Source organism: Vigna unguiculata, chromosome 3, assembly GCF_037176805.1.
Source record: "Vigna unguiculata cultivar grain cowpea cultivar isolate G323 ecotype 2 chromosome 3, ASM3717680v1, whole genome shotgun sequence".
Lineage (NCBI taxonomy): Eukaryota > Viridiplantae > Streptophyta > Magnoliopsida > Fabales > Fabaceae > Vigna > Vigna unguiculata.
In genome coordinates this window covers 61,183,910-61,205,842 of record NC_140794.1, presented here as the reverse complement: position 1 = coordinate 61,205,842, position 21,933 = coordinate 61,183,910, and the positions used below count along the sequence as shown (strand labels likewise).

Below are 21,933 nucleotides of genomic sequence, written 5' to 3'. Positions count from 1 at the left end.
TCTAGAATTTAATATGTTTTTCGCATTCTACTAGGGCTTCTCTGGTTTTAATCTTTTGGAAAATAATACATTTTTAAAAATGAAATAAACTATATGTATAAATTTTAATTTCCATTTTTTTTTCAAAATTTTATTCTCTAAAAATTTTAAAATTTGTTTTTTAAAATATTATGTAATATCAAAATTTAGCATACCTACACTACTAACTGAATTATTACAAATTAGATATTAAGCAATAAACAACCACATAAAATATGTATTTACACTCTTATATGAAACTCGTGATAAATTAATCAAAATATATAATTTTTTTAACAATTACAAAATCTATACAATACAAAATTATATATATATATATATATATATATATATATATATATATATTATAACTAACCATCAATCTTTCCACCGCTTCTCAATCCTCCCACCTCATATACAACATACGACTATCATACACAGATAAACCATAAACAAACAAGAAAACAGTACAAGCTAGTGTAAATTTAAATCATATTACTTATAAAATTTAACATTAATTCATACAAACTATTCATCCTTTCAATTTCACACATCATACTCAATCATTAATAGTATCAAGAATACTATGTATACAAAGGCCCTCATGACTCTCTTTCTTTGAGGAATTCAAGTGTGAGTATATGTCTCACATTGTCTAAAAATGAGAAAGTAGAACGTTATATAAAGATGAAGACACATAAACCTCATCGCCTTAAGGTTTTGGGTTGAGAGTTATGTGAATACCTTATGTGGTTAGGTTCAGGTCTCATTGGTGTTGTGTCTCCCAAGTGAAATCCCCTCTTTAAACCTAACACTTTCATACATAAATATACATCTGCCATATCAGTATTCAGATCCTGATTAACTACAACAGATATATCAATTTGCTTATCTAGACGATTTTATCACTTCCTTAGTTCAAAATACCATGTTTTAATTGAAAAGTAAACCTTGAAATAAGCAAAATGGAAAATCATGTTATAACTAATCAACTCCGCAAATACCAATTTTTGTTCATTCACATAATCAATTTAATTTAACATAACATTATACACATCAGAAATTACCAACAATATTAATTTATCACCACGATTCACTCACCAAATAAAAATAAATTTATATAATTAAACTAAGTTCCTTTACATAATATAGAAAAACCCTTGACTTTGTAACTTTTGTTTTCAGATCCCTCTTAATGTAGACATATCTTTTGATTATTATAAGTATACTATTTTGGATAACTATAATTACTTTATTATAGTTTTTGTATTACCTACATTTGTTGTTTTATCAATTGATACCATTTTACTTAATAGTTTATATTATTAAATGGGATGTTCTAATTATTTTTGTAGAAGATTCAAATCTAATTTTTAACACTCATTTGTATATAAATTTTAAAAATTATATAATATATTAAAAATATAAATAAGTTAAATGTATATAAATATTATTAATAATTTTTATGTATTTTCACAATAATTGATATACATATATCTACCAATATATATTTTATAAATAATAAAAATACAATAAATGATACATTTTTTTATTTTATAAATAACAAACTTAATACTATGGTAACACGTGCCGCATTTAAAATATAATTATCTGTTAAATCGTAATTCAATAGTGAATATCACTACTGATAAGTACTATTTACTGAAAAGAACTACTTACTTTTATATAGATAAAATTATTTCCGAATCAAATTAGATAACCATTTTACCAAACTCGTATATGTTCCAATAAATGGGCAAAGTTTCCGCCTCTTATCGTTTCAAATGTAGTTCTTTTATTACACTTATTCAATTAAATTCTTACACTTCTTTGATCAAAACTCTTATCATTAACTTTATATTGATATTCTTGTACTTGACTTTATATTATCATTAACTTTATAAAAGTGAAATTCGAATACTATCTTCCTAAAGATATTTGTTTTTTACATACAGCTTATATTCCTTGTGATTTTATTCTATTTTTACATTTTAATTAATGTAGTTGGTCATGTGGTCATAGGAACAATAAAACTCGTTTTACATTGGACTCGGGAGTCGGTGGAAACTTGGTTAAAGTCAGCTGGGTGAGTGAAATTTTGTGCTGAGGGTAGAAGTGTCATTTTCAATTTCGGATGCAATATGTTTTTTTTTTCTTTTAACAATCACACATGAAAAGTACTGTACATGGGTTTCAGTCTTCCCATCTATATACCCCAACATCCATTTTACCACCTCCAAGTCATTCTTTTTCACTTTTTTTTTTTTCACATCTTCCTTGAACCAAACCAACACACTACTTGTACACTTTTGTACAATTTATTTTACCCATCCAAAAATATCACTGTATTTTATATGTCTATCAGATAACAATAATATATATATATATATATATATATATATATATATATATATATATAATGATTTTTTAACCTAATTCTTATGTTTTTAAAGCGCATCCAAATATAAGAATGATTGATTATAACTTTTATTACATTGATGTTGTAACACCTCCAAAATTTGAACTTAAATTTTTTTTAAGTCATTATTTAATAATATTAATACTTAAAATGTCTCTTAAAATTGTATCTCAAAATATTTTTTCTAAACATCCTAAAATATTCCAAAATATGAGATTCATGTTCAATAATACAGTTTTCCAAAAAAGACAAAGACTTCATCTTTTGAACTTATCAATAAGGAAAAAAAAGAAAAAAAAGGTAAGCAAATGCATTTAAAATAAAAGTTGTATATAATAAAAGGACATACAAGAATATTAAATAAATATTTTATAGTGACAACCCAAAAAACAAACTCAATACTTTACTATTAGGTTTTTACAGAAATAACTACTAAAGTTTCACTCATCATTATAAAGCATTAGCACATCCAACTCCTATCAAAATTATACTCACACATGTTACTTTTGAAAATTAGTGTATTGAACAGACTCGTCTACACCTGTCATACTTACTTACTATCTCTAAGACCATCATTAGAGAGGGATTAAGATAAAACAAAATCTAACTTAACAAGTCATGATAGGGTAAACTCCACTAGTTCCCTAAATATGATCCTCTTTCATATCATACCGTCTGTTATGTGAAGTCTCCTTCAACTCTCACCAGTTAGATATTCCTATGTGAGTTAGATACTAGTAGAGTCAGGATAGTCTCATTCTCAGAATTCCCTTTCAATACACTTTGACACCCGAGTAGTATTTTTCCATGAAAATAGCTATTAGAACTCAACCACACATCTCTACCTCATGTAAAACTCTAACTTAATAATTTTATGCCCTTATTTCTAAGTTTTGTCAACTTAAGTTAACAATAGAACACCACAACACACATAATAACAATACACCAATTATGCTGGTTCACAATTAAAAGAATTATAAGTCAATATACAACTCCTTCACAACTTTTTCATGTCTTTACTATGTTTAATTCTCATTTCTCCCATTCACTAACAGACTAAACACATAACAAATTAACACCACAATCATCCATCCACACCAGCATCCAAACACACTCCAAAATACGAAATTCCAATTGTAATCTCAAAACAAATACTCAACATTTGAAGAAAATTAACAACATATAAATGATCAATTCCTTTCACCAAACATGAATCACTTCTACATTATAATACATTAAGAGAAACGCATAAAGATACATAGTAAGATAACACACCAAATATTTTTCTTCATCATTTCAATCTTCATAGTCCAAACCTCTTATTAGAAATTACAAATTTTCAATCTATTCATCTTTCGGCTTTAACCCTAAAATCCCACACTCATGCTCTTTAAAATACTAATGCACAATTTTTATTCATTTTACTACAATTTCTACAATTCACATCTTAACCATCCTACAGTTCTGCAAATACTATGAGCATTTCACACTCAAGATACATAGAACATAAAATTTCAACCTTTTAAATTCAATCCTAACTCCCAAAAAATTCAGATTTCTCTACATTTAAAATTAAAAAACAATAATTAATTCAAATGATTAACTCCCCTCACTTTAAAGGAGGATCTCACCAACATTCTTCCTTGAGCACCACCACCACACCAGTCAAGCTTGAACTACATACAAAACAAGACCCTGATAACAATCAGATTACGATGTCATGACCATCATGAGGTGAGGGTTCACTTAAAACAATAAAAAAATCACATGCAACCCAAAAATTTTGCATGCATCGAAAAATTAGGGTGACTACCGAAAATGGATAAATTACAATCACCTAGACACAAAATGAAAATAGATTGTTGCAGGAACTAGCTTCTATTGCTTCAATCTTCAGGAGATGATGAAAGGACAACTTTTTAGAAGGAGTAGAGAAGAGAGAAGTAAATACTTGTGAAGGAGGAGATAAGGATATTTCTTTTGAAGTGTTCTCTTATCTTTTTAGAAGAAAAAGTCCAAAATCTTTGAATTTTTCATTCTTTGAAAAAAATATATTCTTTAATAACCCAAAAATCATTATAATATTTACTAGTTACTCACATATATAATATAAGAAAACATGAATGAGTTACAATAAGTTTGGTAGGTATAAATTTAAGGAGAATATTTAACAATTTAAAATTTTACTGTGACATTAACACTTTCTTTATCATATATTTAAAAATTATTTTCACTTGTAAAACGTTATATAATTTTATTTTTAAATAAATAAATTTCAATTTTTCTATGTTGTTGTGTTGTCTTCTGCTGAACATTAAAAACATAATGTTTTGATATTTAAAGATAATTTTAATATATTTTAAAATTTTAAAATTAATGGTCATCAATGTAGTTTGAAGGCACAACAGATTAACAATAGAGAAAAGTCAGTAGAGAATCCAAACTCCATAATAAATGGGTAGAATAGTATTAAATTCTTATAAACTTAGTTTAATGAGAAAAAAAAGTATTAGATTTATGGATAAAAGAGTAAAATTAAAGACAATGTCTTATATAAGTTTAATGAGTAAAGAGAAAACCCGTTTTATTTTTTTAATAGTGATTAATCATAAGACTTAAACGTATAGGTGAACTTACAATTAGGGAAGTCTTGACTAGGATAGAGATATAAACAGCTTTGTTTAGACAACATAATATAGAGGCTTATTGAAGGATTTTGTGATATATTGTCAGTTTTTTATAACTAACTAGGAAAGATAACCTTTTTCTTAAATAAATAAATGCGAGTAGAACATTTTAGAGTTTAAACACAGCTTGATGAGTATACTAGTATTGGATATTTTAGATTACATGAAACATTTTTTAGATTTTCTGTGTCATATCACATCAATGTGTGTTGATGCAAAGTTTTGATGTATTCAACTATTATAAAAGTTTAAGTACTTATTTTAAAAGATGAATGAATTTTTAAAGGACCATGATTACATCAGTAGGACATGATAATACTTCAATAAAATTAATGCTCACAAAAGTATGAAACAAAGATGAGAACTTCTAAAACATTATTCAATAACTCATCATTTGTCATTTTAGAAAATTTATGAAAATATCTTTATGTAGGCTTCATAAAATACATTAAATAATTATAATAGATAAAAAAAATATGATTACCTCTTAAATGGAGAGGAGACTAATAAATAAGAGAAAAAAATAAGGTGACTTAGTATATGAAAAGTTAGGAAACCTTGATTAATTTATGTTAGTTTCAATACTAGATGATTTTGTTGCAATTATTAGAAGTACTTGATTCAAAACGAAATAACATTGATAGTGACTTGATTACTCATTTATCATAATTTGTGAGAGAACATGATGCAATGTAAGTAATTGTAGACATATTGACAAAAATGTTCACTTTTTGTTTGTGAACATGATAATATCTATGAACAAAGACAGATCTAGATGGGACAAACGTAGGTATGATCTCTCTCTTTAAAAAATATAAATTATATATATATATATATATATATATATATTTAATATTATGTATATTAAAATAAAAGTTAAAACTTCATTGAAAAGTCAAATATAATTGTTCTGAAGTCATTTTGTTTCTCACATTTCTAAGTGATTTGTAAGTTGTAATTTCATCTTTCTGTTCAGCTCCCGAATTCTCCAACAACTTTCGCAAAGGTGAAGTCAAAGGAACTCACACAACACAAATATTTTGACAACTTTTCTTAGTTAATATACTACAACCAACAAGAAAAATGATGGACTCCTCATTTCAAATTTTGGGGTGGGAAATTTGTATTGGACAAAAATGTCTTGGATAAAAAGGGGGTGAAAAACCTATAACGAAAATCAAACAAGGGGAAGGTGGGGGACATTGATTTGGGGAATTTGTGGAATGAGAGAAAGTCACGCCAAGGAAATTCCAGATAAATGAGGAAGATCCACCACTTTGAATTAGAGATTCAAAGATAAGGATCAGTGGTTCGAAGAGGAAACTTGAGACTTGAGAGAAAAATTTAAATTTTCATTTACTCAATATATATTATGGGCCTAAACACAAAAGGCCGAACATGACTAAAAGGTCCAATAAAACCCAAATAAAAAAGTTATAAAATTATAAAAAGATCATATTCTATAATCTGAAGCTAATTCGAGATTCTTGTGGAGGTCCTGGACATGCTTCCATCAACTTCTCTGAGATCCATGTTACGATCCTAGTCATGTTTCCATGATTTCCTCCGGGTTGGAGAAAATTTGACCTCAAATTTTAGTGCTTTGTTACTTATAAACAAACACACAAACATAAGTGTTGAAAGCACACAAATTTAAACCATACTAATTTAACACAAAAACGCTATCTAAGTTGATATTGGGATCTTGAGAAAGGTCAATCTCTTATTATCAAGGTGCTTTGAGATCGTCCTCTAAGGTCAAAACCCAATCTGAAAAACACATCAATGAGTTTCAACACAATTATTCTATGCACAATGGAACAACAAAGAAGGACACTCAAATAACCCATAGAGGAAAAAAAAGTCTCTAAATATGTTCACTGCATGACAAACAAACAAGCATAGTATCAAAAATATGTTCATATTTTTTCAATCGTGTTTCTTCTTTTTCTACCATCTTTTCTTCACATAATTGCTTATGTCATTGCTTATGTCATTGCTCCTTAATGTATATGTTTCCTTAGGTATCAAGACAAAAAGAGACAAATTAGTAAGTTTTTCCTATGACAATGCATAATGATTATGTAAATAAGAATAATAGTCCAAAGTATTGTAATTCTCCTTTAAGTATTTCGTCTCAACCATGCGTGTAAGGGGTGTTAGAAGAGACTCATTCTCTTGTTTTACTCTTTGTTGTTCTTTTTTTCTCTCATTGCTCTTTCTCTTCTCTCTCTCTCATAGCTCTTTCTCTTTTCTTTCTTTGAACTCTTTCTTCTATTGTTCTCTCTTCAATTTTTTCACTTGGCTTACTTCTTTTAACATTTGGAATTCTTATTTTGATTTCCCTTCTACCTCCTGCAAGTAGTTAATGTAATTTAGGAGATCTTCCCAAGTCATGGGACTTGCATTCCCATTAGGACATTGATAAGCTCTAAGTCCATAACCTTCACATGTGGAGCATCTAAGAGTATTGGATTTGTCCATGGATAATAATTGTACGTCATGCTTGTGTGGCCTTCTGAGTTTAGAATTTATGTCATTCCACTCAATGATTCTTGCCACCATTACATTAGCATAAGTCAGTAAAGCTGAGAGCATAGTTGCAATGGGAGCTGTGAAAACAAGAACCAATGCCAACCAAGGTTAATGGTTAGCACAAGTATTGTAGATGAATTTTTTAAGTTATTTTTGAACCCGATGTCTTTGGATTTTCCTTTTATTGTTTCTTAGGTTGCTTAAACATTTGTGTGACACCAAATACATCCATATGTAGACACCTTTGATTAGTCATTATATGAATTAGTTTTCATTTAAGAGATGATTTTCTTGGCTCTTGTTATAGAACTCTGGTTCTTATAAAATATTACGATCTTTGTACCGAATCTTCAATGCTTAATTAATATGCTAAATTGTGGTGTGTCTATCTTTGTTTTATTTATGCATTCTTCATTAATTTATTTTTGTTTGTGTCTTTTGAAGATTCAAATTCATAAATAATTATATATTTTTTTGATAGAATCGTAAACTTATTCTGACCAACCTTAAAGGTTTGAATTAATAAAATTAAGTCAATAATAAATTTTCAAATTTTAAATAAATAATTTTAATCGAATATAATCCTCTTATATAATAAATAAATAATAAAATTATTATTTATTTAATAGTTTAAGATAATAAAATAAAATATCGTAATTAAACCTATGAATGTTGTGATATGAATATTACAAGGAAATATTTCATATTAGATGGATTTCTCATTTTTTATCTCATCTTATTGATATTTATATTTTAATTACTATTCCTAACTCAAAAGTAATAATAAAAATATTAGTTTTGAGGCTTGTTTAGTTAAAAATTAAAAAAAAAAATAGTATTTTATTTAATTACTTAAGATGTATGGAAATGAATCATAAATTTAAATCAGATTAAATTAGAAAATATAAAATAAAAAAAACTCCAATTCAATCTAAATATTAGGATATAAGAAAAATGGTCATTATTTGTATCAATGTTAATCCTTTTCACAAAATAATGCTTCACACAATACAATCTTTTAATTAATATAATATAATTTTATTTGTTCCTTTCTCCTTCGTATGAAAAAAATAAAAATAAGTTTATTTATTTCATTTGAGCGCGTGTTAACTCAATAAGAGAGCGCGAGTGAAAGTTGATCAACGGTGTGGACTGGTGACGGTGTGATAGTGATGCAAACGCGTTATATAGCCTATTATTAGCCTTGGCTACTGTCACTCGCTCTGTGGGTAACTTGGTAAACTCCATTTTCTGTCAGAAACAAAATCACGTGACCTCTCCCAGTTAACATTGTAAAATCACGTGACAATCCAACTCTGAATCAATGAATATGATGCCAGATGTTAAGAAAATAAAACACACTCTGATGCCCGATACTCCACTCCATCTTCATCAGTTTTTTTTGTTCTTATTTTAAATTCTAGTTTCTATTATGTGTATTCCTTAAAAGAAAATTTTGAAAAGCTATTATTAACACCAGCTTAACACAGTGTTATTGTATTTGTGTGCCCGGATTTTTAAATATATTATATTATATTATATAATATAAGTAGATAATAATATTATAATATTATTAAATTAATATATAAAATAAATTACATTTAAAATAAATAAATAGAAAAATAAAAATAATGAAAAGAAAAAATAACTGTTAAAGTAATTTTATGAAAAAGATGTAAAAGTAATTATTAGTCTTTAAAAAAAATAATTATATTACACAAAATAATTTAAAAATAAATAGTTATAAATATAAAAGAGTAAATTTTTTTATATATAATTATAAATTATTATTGTTATTTTGTATGAAAAGAAAAATATTCTTTAGTAAAAACATAAATAAAAAGATGATAGAATTTCTTTTATGATGTTTAATAAAAGTTTGTGACAGTAAAATATAACTATTTAGAGCTATTTGTATACTATTATATTATTGTTTCCAGACTAGGACGTCCCAACTCCTGGCATCAAATCAAAAAGTACTTCTTTGATACTCTTCTTGGTGTGATTTTTTGCTTGAAATAAGATTTATTTAGGATATTTGACATTTAATAAAAATATGTTTTGATAATTTAAAATTTAACATTTTTATTTACACTATTAATATATAATATTATATTATTAGAATAAATTATTTAGTGGATGTTTGTTTTTTCCAAAAATGTTTCAGAGAATGTTTAAAATCGGCAATCACACAAAACGTAAGAGATCATAAAATTTAAGGCTTATGCAACAAAGTATTATTGATGCAGTAAAAGAATTTGTTTCATTGTAATTAAATAGCAATAATATATGTCTGTGTGCAACTCTTCAAAACTTATAGTTAAATCTACTATGATTTTTAGTTAAATATTTTAATTTAGTTTTCTTATTATTTTAGTTCTACACTTTTAGGATATAAAATTTGAAGATATTATTATTTATTTAATTTCATGAAAGGAGGTCATATGTGAAGATCAATTTTTGGCATTTGATAAATAAATTGTCAAGAACTTAGCCAGCAAGCCAACTTGGGAGAAAGGAAGGTACATGACTTGAGTGCTCATTTTTCATGTAATTATTATAATAATAACATGAAAATCATTTGTCATTTGTGTTCATCAACCTTTTTAGTGAACAGTTACTCTAAAGAACCAAAGTGTTGTCACTGCCTAAAAGCATTCTTGACATTTTTTTCTTCTAAGTTTCTGGGGCAACGATTAAAAGAGAAAAGAAAAGAAAAAGATAACAACATTAACACCACGTACGTTCTTATTGGTGTCATGGATCAGCAATACTTGTTGATCGCATCTTTATTGATTATTACGTGTCTTATTTTCTTTACTCGAGTCAGATTGTACACATAAAACAACATTTAATACTAAAGAAATCAGTGAAAGTGCAACTTTTTCCAATGGACTGTACTCGCTTATGACCGAACACAGCGTTACAAAATTAAGATTGAGTTGTAAATTTATATAAGATAAAAATAAGTAAGATAATTAATATATAACAAAAAAAATCATAAAGTTATTATTTTAAAATTTTGAACTGAAAATGTTTATTTGACTTTTTATATAGACTTACTCACGCTCTATTTGAATATTTTTTTTTTCTCTAAAAAACCCAATCTTATAAGGGAGATATAGTTTATCATGCTTCAAAGGAGATATTATATAATATAAAGAGACTTATTCTTGAAAAAAAACAATTAAAAATTTAAGATGAGCTAAAATTCTTATATTAAAAATAAATAAAATATCAATATATAAATAAATAAAACTCATAAACCTGTTAGGTTAAGAACTTGAAAGTGTTAAGAACGTCTAATGGTGTGAAATTAATGTTAGCTATTTTAGCTTTTCTGGAAAGTCAAGACTTAAAAGCCTTAAATTTCTATCCAATGTGTGATCCCACCTGTACCTACTTCTTTTCTCCGTACAATTTATTGAAACAATTTGATTGGGGATACATTTTAGCACTTTAGATTAAAGCTAAAAAGAACGATGTACAAAGCTAAAACATTATACATATATATTGACATGCACACTATAATTATGCATATACTATAATTACAAATGATCAACAGAAAAGATGAAGAAAAAACTAAGAGTATTTAAGAAGGTGGAGTGAGTTTAAAATATTAGAATGCGAGGAATGATGAGCATAAAAGTGGTGTTTAAAACGATAACAGTGTTATGGCTCCCCTTTCACTTAATGAGTAAGGACAGTGTGAAAAAGTGATGTGATGAAGATAACATTCACAATGACTTCCTTTAGAGCTGTCTAGGAACTCCATTGTTTCGTTTAATAACGCAAAAATGCAACCAAAGTAGCTTTTAGGCTCTACGATTGTTCTCATCCCACGTAAGGGAGAATCTGCTTTTTACGTATTCTCTCAATATTATTCATTTCAAAAGGTGCTAACGATTAGCGAAGCACACTTTTCTGTGGGGCAGTGCTTTATCTTCAGACCCTGTAAAAAATATTCAAAAACCAAATTACCATGGAAGTTACTAACTACAATACATGCTTGAGAAACCAGCATGGATAAAGAACTTTCTAGAACATGCCCCATTCTCGTACGGTTCATTACTGTTTATACTTGATTTTGATGAAGCTTTAAGCTAAATCCTTTTTTTTTTTTCATATGGTTAAGGTAATGAATTAATAATTGATGGAACAAGATGCATACTAGCCAACTTTTCACAGTCAAAGTTCCAACCTTGAAATTTCACCCACTTGAAATTTGGAAGATACCATGCCATCATGAATGGTAGTCGATTATGTGGATACTTTTCAATTACCATAGTACCCTTCGGAATCTAAAAAATGACTGGATCTGATTACAGAATCCAACAACCTTATCCTCAAAGGTTCCAACTTGCAATGCCTTCTGCATTTTCAGGCCAAAAAATACAGAAAAATAAGGAAAAGAAAAAAGGGTAGAGAGGCAAAAAAAGAAAGGGAAAAATGGCATTACATTTTCTCCCAACTGCACACCCCTTCTGTCTACCATCATCACCTTCTTTGTCATTGGCAACACAATCACAAGTTTACCGCTCCATCAATTGTAGTGTGAAAAGGCAATTAACACTTTGCAGAGCAGTTAATCAGCCATCAGTGCATCCCCCAATTCTGACCAAAAGAGGCTTATCCATCAGTTTTCTCACCACTTTTGTGCTTTCATTTGCTGGTGAGGGTTCTCATGCAGCTATACTTGAAGCAGATGATGATGAGGAGCTCTTGGAAAAAGTGAAGAGGGACAGGAAAAAGAGACTTGAAAGACAAGGTGTGATCAAATCCTCCACCAAAGAAACAGGTCTGATCCTGCAAAATTCACATCTTACTTCTCCCTAGATCACATTATCGGGTGAATGTGGATGTACTTTCAAATTTACCTAAAGATGACCACTAATTTACATTATTGGTTTGCCCTATTATGTGTTTCCTGAACCTGAAATTCATTTTCATGGCTCTTTCCTTTCATTGATTGACTCTGTTCTCTCTGGAATGCAAATAAATGTTATATTGTTAAGTTTAGAGTTTGCAAACTATAGCAGTGAAGTACTTGAGCCTAATTCTTGAGGGTGTGAACGAACAAAAATCTCTCAAAAGTGCACACATTGAAGAGACCACGTAAGAGTGTGAGATAGAACTCTTATTTCTCTTACATGATGAACTTCTATTGATTTGTTCTTGTACTTATGTGCTCAAGTTCCATTCATGGTACCAAAAACAGCAGTCTTTTAGGGGTAGTACTAAAAGAAAATGTTTAGGCTGCCTTCTTTTTCACTAAACTGTTAAATTCAGCCAGCTCAATTTCCCTCAGTGACTTAGCAACTCAAAAATTGAAAAATGTTTGCAGGGTATCTTCAGGATCTGGTATATAAACTGAGTGAAGTTGGTAAAGCAATTGAAAACAATGATCTACCTAAAGCCGCTTCTGTCTTTGGGAGTGGCACTGATACTGATTGGGTCCAGAAAGCTAATATAGCTTTGAATAAGGTTAGTTTGATTTTTCAAGTAGTTGAAGTCCTTATGAACACTTTTGTATGAAATTTTCCTTTGCAAAACGTGTCAGTTACTAATCAGTTGCAGTTATACCACTATTATCACCATACTAGTGTGATCCTATCAGAAGTTCGTAGATGGTGTACTTTGCTATGATAACATCAATCATCTATTTTCTTTGTCAATCACTTAATCTGCAGTAGTTTTTCCTCCTTGTGTGTGAGGTACAATGAAGTTGAATATTGGAATATACTCTTTAATCTCCATTTAAAAGTTTGAACTTTTGTACTTATTTATTCAAATATTGTTAAGTGGATATCTTACAGTTTCTGGGTAATCTTTTTAACAGTTGAGTGCCAGTCCTGAAGAAAAGACTGAGGTTGACACATTCAATTCCTCCATAGCTTCATTGATTTCATCAGGTATCAACTTTCATACACAACACAAGTAATTTTTTTTATTCAGGTTTATGTAATTAAGAGTCAGGGCGCACTAAAAATGGTGGGTACGAGATCCTTTGCCTTAAGCTAACTCTTATTTGTATTTTTTATTTTGTGGCAGTTGCTAAGAATGATGTTGAGTCGTCCAAAATTGCCTTTGTGTCTTCGGCCAGTGCTTTTGAGAAGTGGACCTCCTTGACAGGGCTGATTGTTCAGCTTAAAGGGCTTTGATGGAAGCTACTACAACACAGTTTATCTCATCTCAAAATTTGTTAAATACATTAACTTCTCGTCTGGGTCACCTAATTGGTGTCTTGGTGCAGTCTCATTTCAGCTTTATCCATCACCACTACAAAATTCCAACGTACTCATCATTCGTTGCTCAAAATCTCTGGGCTTGAGTGTGAATAGTCTTGCGCAAAATTGCAATTTTGATGTTGACGAGAATTTAACTTAAATGTTTTTTTCTTGTTCAACAGACGGCACAAATAAAAGGCTTTCAAGTTGATGTAGGAAGACCAAAATTAAATTGTGGTTTGGGTCAAATAAAAAATCATTCTTTGATTATTTTGTTATTCACTGCACCATCTTTACTTTTACCACCCCTTCTCTGGTCACTAAAAGAGCAGAAAAATACGCCGAGGGTCATGAGCAACACTACACATATTCGCGGCTAATTGTTACAACTATTGCTCTTTTTTTGAAACCATACGTACTCTTACACGAACAAGCAGAGCCTTTTCCTTTAAATAATTTACACAACTCTTGTGATTATATAAATACACTCTCATGATGTGTTGGTTTAGTAATATAATGCAAATATAATACCTGCAGCGTAAATTGGACCGATCTTTCAGCCCGCACAAATGGCAGTAAACAGCAAATTACGTTATAAATCCTGAGATAACAATTTAGAAATGAAATATTTGGGTTCACGATCGTACACGATTACAGGTCCACATCACATACAGGTATCTTACAACATAACTTTACGAAGGGAACTAGAAGCTACACGTCTCTACAACACATAGAAGGATGGTACATTATAGAACTACTCTATAATTGTCTATAGTTTCAATAAACAATCAGATAAATAACATCACAACAAAACTACGGTCATACCCGATCTAATGGGGTCAGAAAGAGAAAGAGAACCCAAGTTTATTATTCCTTATTTGGGTGTTTCACCTAACCAGTTCAGCTTCCATTCTCGGTCAACTCTGATTCAGCCTTCTTATTTATATCATGAACCTTAAAATGTGCTTCATCATTCACTTGAGTGCCTTTGTTATGTTCCACCTTATTCTCCCCTTCCAGTTCAACCTTCTTCTCATTAGTTCCATCATCTTTCTTTGACTCCTCGAGTGGCTGTCCAACCTTTTCTTCATCATTCACTTGAGATACTTGAGTACCTTTACTATGTTCCTCCTTATTCTCTCCTTCCAGTTCAACCTTTTTCTCATCAGTTCCATCATCTTTCTTTGTCTCCTCCAGTGGCTGTTCAATCTTTTCTTCATCTTTACTCTGAACAACTTCAGAGCCCTCAACTACTTTGTCCTCGAGTTTCTCTTTTGAGGTATGTACCTCTGCCTCAGCAATCTTGAAATTTTCATCATCCTTAGGTTTATCAGTATTTTCTCCATGATGAGTGGATTCGTTGCCATCTGTATCCTCTACTCTCTTCTCATCTTGGTTTTCCTCCACAACATTTTTTTCCTGCTCTAAATCTTTATGATCCTTAGTTTCATCAGCTTCTTCCATTTGCACTTCTTTTGTTTCATCTTTTTCATCTTCCTGAGAAGCTTCTTTTTTCAAAGCTGGCGATTTCTTGCCACGTTTCTTTGGGGGCTCATATTCTGGGGGAGGAGTAGTCTTCGCCTTCTCACTGATTCTTGCTGATCTTCTTGGGGTTTCACCAGTTCCCCAATCAAATTCAGATACAGCTGGGCCACCAGGGTGTGCTTTCAAATACTGCTCCAGTTGCTTCCGATTGTGGATCTCCTCTCCAGTTGGAGCAGTGAATACAATCTCATTTTTCTTTGGGGTTCCATACTTTTTCGGAAAGAACTGCAAAGGAAATATGATTTATGAATAATCTTATATGCTTAAACACACAACAAATTAACAGCAGTAATACATAGCAACTTTAATACATACAAGATTTTTGTTTATGTTATTGACTTCCACAGGTAATCCCTAGTGTGCAATATTCATATCACAATAACATTACACTAACGTATTTGGTACTAATGCAATTAAAACACAACTTATTATTTTAATAGCAAATTAAACCCTTGACAAAACTTGATTATGTTTTCTTGTTCCCTTTATTTCAAAAAATGTTTTTACAGTTCTAAGCATATATGTGGCTAGTTAAACATCACAGGCTGTTATTTATAAGCTAGCAGTTTTACTGTTAAAACTTCAGGAAAAGAGTAACATGGCACCAAATTAACCTTTTCCAGTCAGAAGGCTTTTCTTTCCCCCTTTAATTCTTCCATTCAGGCTATACCTGGGAAAAGTGAAAGTTCATGGAATGGTGCGGTGGAGACGAAAAATGTGAAGGCAAGTATCCGAGGCCCATACTGTGACCAATAAACAAAAACAAAATGCACACATATGGACTGTATATGAACCATTTACTAATCTAAAATTGCAGTATAGAAAGTAAACAGACAATATCATGCAGCGAAAGGACCCACGGTTTATTTCAGGAATAAGGTGACAACACCTCCTTACAAAACTCACAAAAACCTATCTAGTTTTGTATTATACAAAGACCTTTTTGTAGTTTGTTTATTTTCAGAGTTTGTAGGGAGGTTGAGCCCTCAAGATTCCTTCTGTGCCTTAGATCACCCCAAAAATATGCAATAACTTGTTATATATGAAATCAAGTTATAATAAATGCCAGTATCTCCACAATGATCTAATGGAGGACAACTAGATAGCTCAAACTCTCAATAAGTGTTCTGTAATATTTTTCATGAGGTGATTGCTTAGATTTTGTAAAGGTTTAGATGTTTTGTAAACCTCAGGAAATCAGTGCAGTTTACTTCAAGAATATGATAGTCTGTTACACGGTGGGTTACTACGATGTACAATATGGGGGAGAAAGAAAGAGAAAGACCTGGGGTTAATTTGCAGAACTGTTGCATAACATCATAAAAATGGATGCAAACATGATATTGATAATATTATGATTATTTTTACATGGTAAAACCAGATTACTTTTCTTCCAGTCAATAATCAGAAGTGGATGACATTTTAACTACTTTTTTGTAAGAAAGATATGTTTCATAAAGAAAAGTGACAACTCAAAGAAGAAAGTAATAAAAATGAATGTAAACAACTGGAAAAAAATATTCATAAAATGATTTTTCAGGCTCATTAAAGCTTCACCTACAAAAGTAACATTAAATGTTTCATGTAGATTGCCAGGCATGATTGGAGCATCATATAAATAAGGTATTCAGTATAAGAAGTAAAATTTATACAAGGAAATAAGCAGATTTAAAAGTCACAAGGAAGCATAACAGCTCCAAAAATCCCGGATTAAGCTGATTTTGTTGCAAATAATACATTAACACAGAAGTTGCACTATTTCCTTAAAGCTATATGATCCCTTCCTTACCACAAGTGTTGAAATGTCCAGAGCCCAGCTAAGAACCACACAAAATAAATCCTAAATTACCATTAAGTCTGCGACAGTTTTAGCTGAACACCTTAAAACTAAATAGGATGGGGGGAAAATTGAGAACTGAACAAGAAACTGTACTGGGATCTCTAACACTAAATTATTCAAGATTTGTTTATAATTTCAGCAACTCATTTTTTCACCTACTTTAAGGGAACGGGGAGGAATGTTTGTTAAGAACTTGGCAGGTGATCCTGATTTTCGATACAAAAATAAAACTATTCAGTATTCATATTTCTTGAACAATGGTAACGTGTAAAAGGTATCTTGTGAAATGGAGAATGATAACTTCACTCACAATCCTGGAGTCCAACCTCATCTACTGTGACACACAAAACCAAATATTTTCAGTCTAACAAATTATGCAATGTATTAAAAGAGCCACAGTCAACAAAAAATATGATAAAGGAAAACCAGAGAATATGCTCACTATCACAGACTAACGAACCCTATAAAAGCATTAGAACAAAATTTGAGAATGAGAAATTATGTAGGGCTCAAACATGAAATATCTTAAGATATTTTATGATTTCTGCCACTTCTCCTTTCACACCGCTTTAGTTTTGGGGAACCAGGAGGGTATTAAGCAGCGAAAGCTGATACTGAGACAAGAATAACACAAGCATGATTGCCCATGAAAGAATATTAATGAAAAGAGACTTAGAAAATGTAGAATGATGTCTTTTCACCAGTAGTTCAACTTAACCAAGTTTTCCCGTTGTTTTAAAAAGCAAATACTAGAAGTTCATCTATGATTGTGAAAAAGGAAGTTAATTGGTAAACGCTGCACATCCTAATACTATCACTGAATAAATCAAATAAAAACAACCAAGTGAACCAACAATAAAGCAACAAAAGATCAATTAGAACAAATGGAGCTGCCAATAAACAATAAGTCAAACTTCGTGGAGTTTCCATGCCCAAATGTGTAAGAAAAAAATCAATGATATATAAACACCAAGAACAGTAACAATGAAGTAAATAGCATGATATCCATGACATCAAGTCCAAAAACAAAAAACCTAAAAAACAAAGAAAATTCCAGAAAGTAAGGCACAATATATTTGCACAAAATTGCAGTGATACATGGGCAGCAAACTTCTTCGGTCACAGTTATTAGCTATAAAAAAAGGAAACTTTCTTGTAACTACGACATAAATAAAATCTTTTTTTTTGGACAAAAAATAAATAAAATCTTTACTACAGGTAAACTGCAAAAAATATTAATGCAACCCCTTGCAGAAACTTCCAAAACTACAGAAATGCCACGAGATAAACATGTCAACGGAATTTTGCAAGATACACAGTTCAAACCTATCAAAATCCCTTTCCTTACACAGAAACAAAGAACACATCTAGAAAACCCTAGCATGCCACTCAACACTCAGCAGAGAGACAACTTTACGAATTCAGAAGACAAAAAGCCCGAACCTTTGCGGCGAATTTCGCAGCATAAGTAATCAGCGCGTCACAATTCGATAAGCAACAAGTAAAATACAAAAAGAGAAAATAAAATCCCTAGGTTGGGGTACCATACAGCACAACGCAACACAAATCACAAAAACAAACGAAACCCACAGAAATTCCAGTAAAAACACACAAAAAGGCACGGGATAACACGAATTCCCAAAAAAAAATTGAATAGTCAAAGAAGAAGGAAGACAAGGAATCAGAAGTGGAACCTTCTTCTTCCAACCAGTTGGAGCAGGAAGTTCCAACGACAGAGGTTCTTCCCCTGCACCCGCACCAACATCAGCACCAGCACCAGCAGCGCCAACCTCCTTCTCCACTGAACTTGCCATTTTCACCTAACAATTCCCTAACAAAAAAAATCAGAAAATTAAGGAAGAGGCACTGTACCAAAAATTGGAAAAGTAATATAGAATTTGTAATTTGTAAAGTCTTTTGGATAATTTTAAAAATAATTGAAGGAAATGAGGAAACGCGAGAGGGAGCAAGAAAATACTTGGACTTTGTTTTGTTTTGATTTCGGTTGTGTTTTGGAGTCGAATTGGGTCTTTTTGTTGTGTGCCTAAAGAGAGAGAAAGAGTTGAATTACAAGGGGAGAAAAGGGATTGAATTTATTTATTACAATATTTAATGCTTAATTATTATTTATTAATTATTTATTAATTATTGCAATAATTATAATTAAAATTAAGCAGTGAAGGGACACCTTGGAGGATGACACAAAAATATGGTTCTCTCACAAAGAGTTTGTGAGTGGATATTTGTGTTGGGTACTTCCAACCGTGACAGCCTTCTTTCTTTGTGCCACCTGTCCCACGAATCTCCTTTTTAATTTTTTGATTTATTATTATTTCGGCTTCCAATTTTTTTCAACTACGTTTAGACACGCCTCTTATCAGTTTGATTAATACCTTTCTTTTTATATCCCACACTCAACTAAAAAATGAAAAATGTCTTGATGAAGGTTCTTCCGTAGTTGAGTTCGGTGCAACCAGTATCAGTCAAATTAATATAATAATTAAAGAATATATAAAAAAATTATTACAAAAATATGTTGTGATCTTAAAAGTTAAAACCATAATTTGTTTGTACTTTTGGTACGTATTTATTTGGCACATAAAAAAAATGTTTCCTTTTAATCAAACTGTATCTTAACTGGGAATGTTACAACCATTCAATCTGCATTTTTCTTTATATATCTTACCAAATAGAAGAAAATGACTTCGTTTATATATCTTATAACATAGTGTTTAACAAAAATATTAAACTCATAAGTTTTACATTTTATTTACTTTTATAAAAAGGAAAAATATTTTGAACAATTGTGAATGAATGAACACTCTATGTTAACAATGTTGGATTTACGATAATCATGACAACACAACATATATGGTATACATATGTAGTTTCAGATATTCTCTATACATAACTAAATTTAAGACTATTATATATTCTTTAGTAAATTATATCTTGTCTTCTTCATTTATGATGTATAGTTATTATATCATAATATCCACTTCCAATCATTAAACTTTCATATCATGTTTTATTTATAAACAAAAAATTGATAATTTCTAAGTCATGTTTGAATATCGACTTTGGTAAATATTAGAGATGACAAATAAACTCGTCCATGTGGGTATTATCCGAACCCGTTCCCGTTTTGACGGAAATTCCCTGCATTGACTGGGTATGGGTATGGAGAATCCTCGACTTTGCTCAATTGGGTACGGGATGAATATGGAAATGTACATATCCCCGCTATAATACCTGTCCCTGTCATATCTCTGCCACACCATATCTCCGCCCTCATTTAAATTATTAAAACATTTACAATTAATTAAGTAACTATATATATATATATATATATATATATATATATATATACTTTCTATTTTTTATTTCTTCTAATTATTTGGTTTGTCATGAAAATCATCCGCATCTCTAATATATTTTTCATCTTATCATAACATTTCTGTAATTATGTTAAAATGATGTATGCCAATTAAAAAAAAATTTATGTCTCACATTTGAATATTTCTATTATTTTTTCATATTTTTATTTATTATATATCTTCCTTTCACATAAGAATGTTTAATACTCTTAATTTAAGTGTTTAATAGCATAAACTTTTCATTTACTAGATAATATAAAAAAAATTATTTACTTTTTACTATTCATTTATGTTTCATTTGAATAACTCTTTTATTTTGCTAAAACAATTTTCGTTATTTCTCGACCATTGAGTATATATGTTGATATTTGAAAAGTTTGCTTAGATCTCTAAGGTATTTTTCATCTTATCATATCTTTACTTATACATTTGTTTTTCGTTTTTCTTTGTGTGATTTGTTTCACTAGTCTCTCAAATTGTTTCTAAGACACACATTTGTTAATTTTTTAATATTTTTGTTTGTTGTTTATTTTCATCATGTATCTATTTCAATTTATTTTATCTAATTATTTTTTATTTTCTAACTCATTATCAATCATATTGTAATTTTTTCATTATAATTATATAAATAACTTTTATTTACTACAATATAAAAATTGAATGTAATTGCCATGAATATTTTTTTATCACCATCCAAGATATATTGGAGTTCAAAAGATATAAGATCTATGTAAAAAATGTTATTATTTGTTCTTTGTGTCATTTTGATCGAGTGATGTATTATAATTTTTACTAGTTTATAAAAAATAGTTTCATTAGAAATTAAAAAAATTGAAGTAAACAAATATTTAAAATATATTTTAATTTGAATATTTGTTTTCATTTTATATTTTTTTTAAATATTTTTAAATTTTATCAACTAGGTTTCATTAATATTTGCGAATTTAATAAATGTTTTGATTCTCATAAAATTTTATTTGATATTTTAATCTAAAATGTGAATAATTATAATTTATTTCAAAGTATTTGATATCGAAGAAACAATTATGCTCCTAATATTGAATATTTGATAATATTATGTTTCCTTTACCATAATTTTTTATTATTTTATAAAACTTAATTAAAATTTATATTGAAGTAGTAAGAAAACGGATATGTGTATGAGTACGAGATTATACCTGTTACCCGATAGAGATAGGGATGAGACAAAAGTTTGATACCCGTTGAATTTAGGTATGTGGATGAGGATGAATTTTTTCTACAAGGATGGGTACGGGATAGCGAA

General features: G+C 29.7%; 2 protein-coding genes across 2 annotated transcripts; one reads left to right on the top strand and one right to left on the bottom strand.

The window, feature by feature from the left end:
- Positions 1-12,000: 12,000 nt before the first annotated feature.
- LOC114178456 (chloroplast thylakoid lumen protein) lies at positions 12,001-14,156 on the top strand. The gene is made up of 4 exons (XM_028064375.1): positions 12,001-12,457; positions 13,004-13,143; positions 13,499-13,571; positions 13,711-14,156. Exons 1-4 carry the CDS (start codon positions 12,109-12,111, stop codon positions 13,818-13,820), a joined length of 672 nt encoding a protein of 223 aa, XP_027920176.1. The 5' UTR covers positions 12,001-12,108; the 3' UTR covers positions 13,821-14,156.
- A 317-nt stretch (positions 14,157-14,473) lies between these two features.
- Positions 14,474-19,381, bottom strand: LOC114178455 (uncharacterized). Its single transcript, XM_028064373.2, has 3 exons — positions 19,250-19,381; positions 18,966-19,102; positions 14,474-15,656 (listed from the first exon to the last, which is right to left on the bottom strand). Exons 2-3 carry the CDS (start codon positions 19,083-19,085, stop codon positions 14,787-14,789), a joined length of 990 nt encoding a protein of 329 aa, XP_027920174.1. The 5' UTR covers positions 19,086-19,102; positions 19,250-19,381; the 3' UTR covers positions 14,474-14,786.
- Between the last annotated feature and the right edge of the window lie 2,552 nt (positions 19,382-21,933).

Coding starts and splice junctions, on each gene's coding strand:
- LOC114178456 (XM_028064375.1), top strand. CDS start 12,109: ATGGCATTACATTTTCTCCCAACTGCACACCCCTTCTGTCTACCATCA. Junction 12,458..13,003: donor ATCCTCCACCAAAGAAACAG/GTCTGATCCTGC, acceptor AAATGTTTGCAG/GGTATCTTCAGGATCTGGTA. Junction 13,572..13,710: donor AGCTTCATTGATTTCATCAG/GTATCAACTTTC, acceptor ATTTTGTGGCAG/TTGCTAAGAATGATGTTGAG.
- LOC114178455 (XM_028064373.2), bottom strand. CDS start 19,085: ATGGCAAGTTCAGTGGAGAAGGAGGTTGGCGCTGCTGGTGCTGGTGCT. Junction 15,657..18,965: donor CAACTGGTTGGAAGAAGAAG/GTTCCACTTCTG, acceptor TTTCCTTTGCAG/TTCTTTCCGAAAAAGTATGG.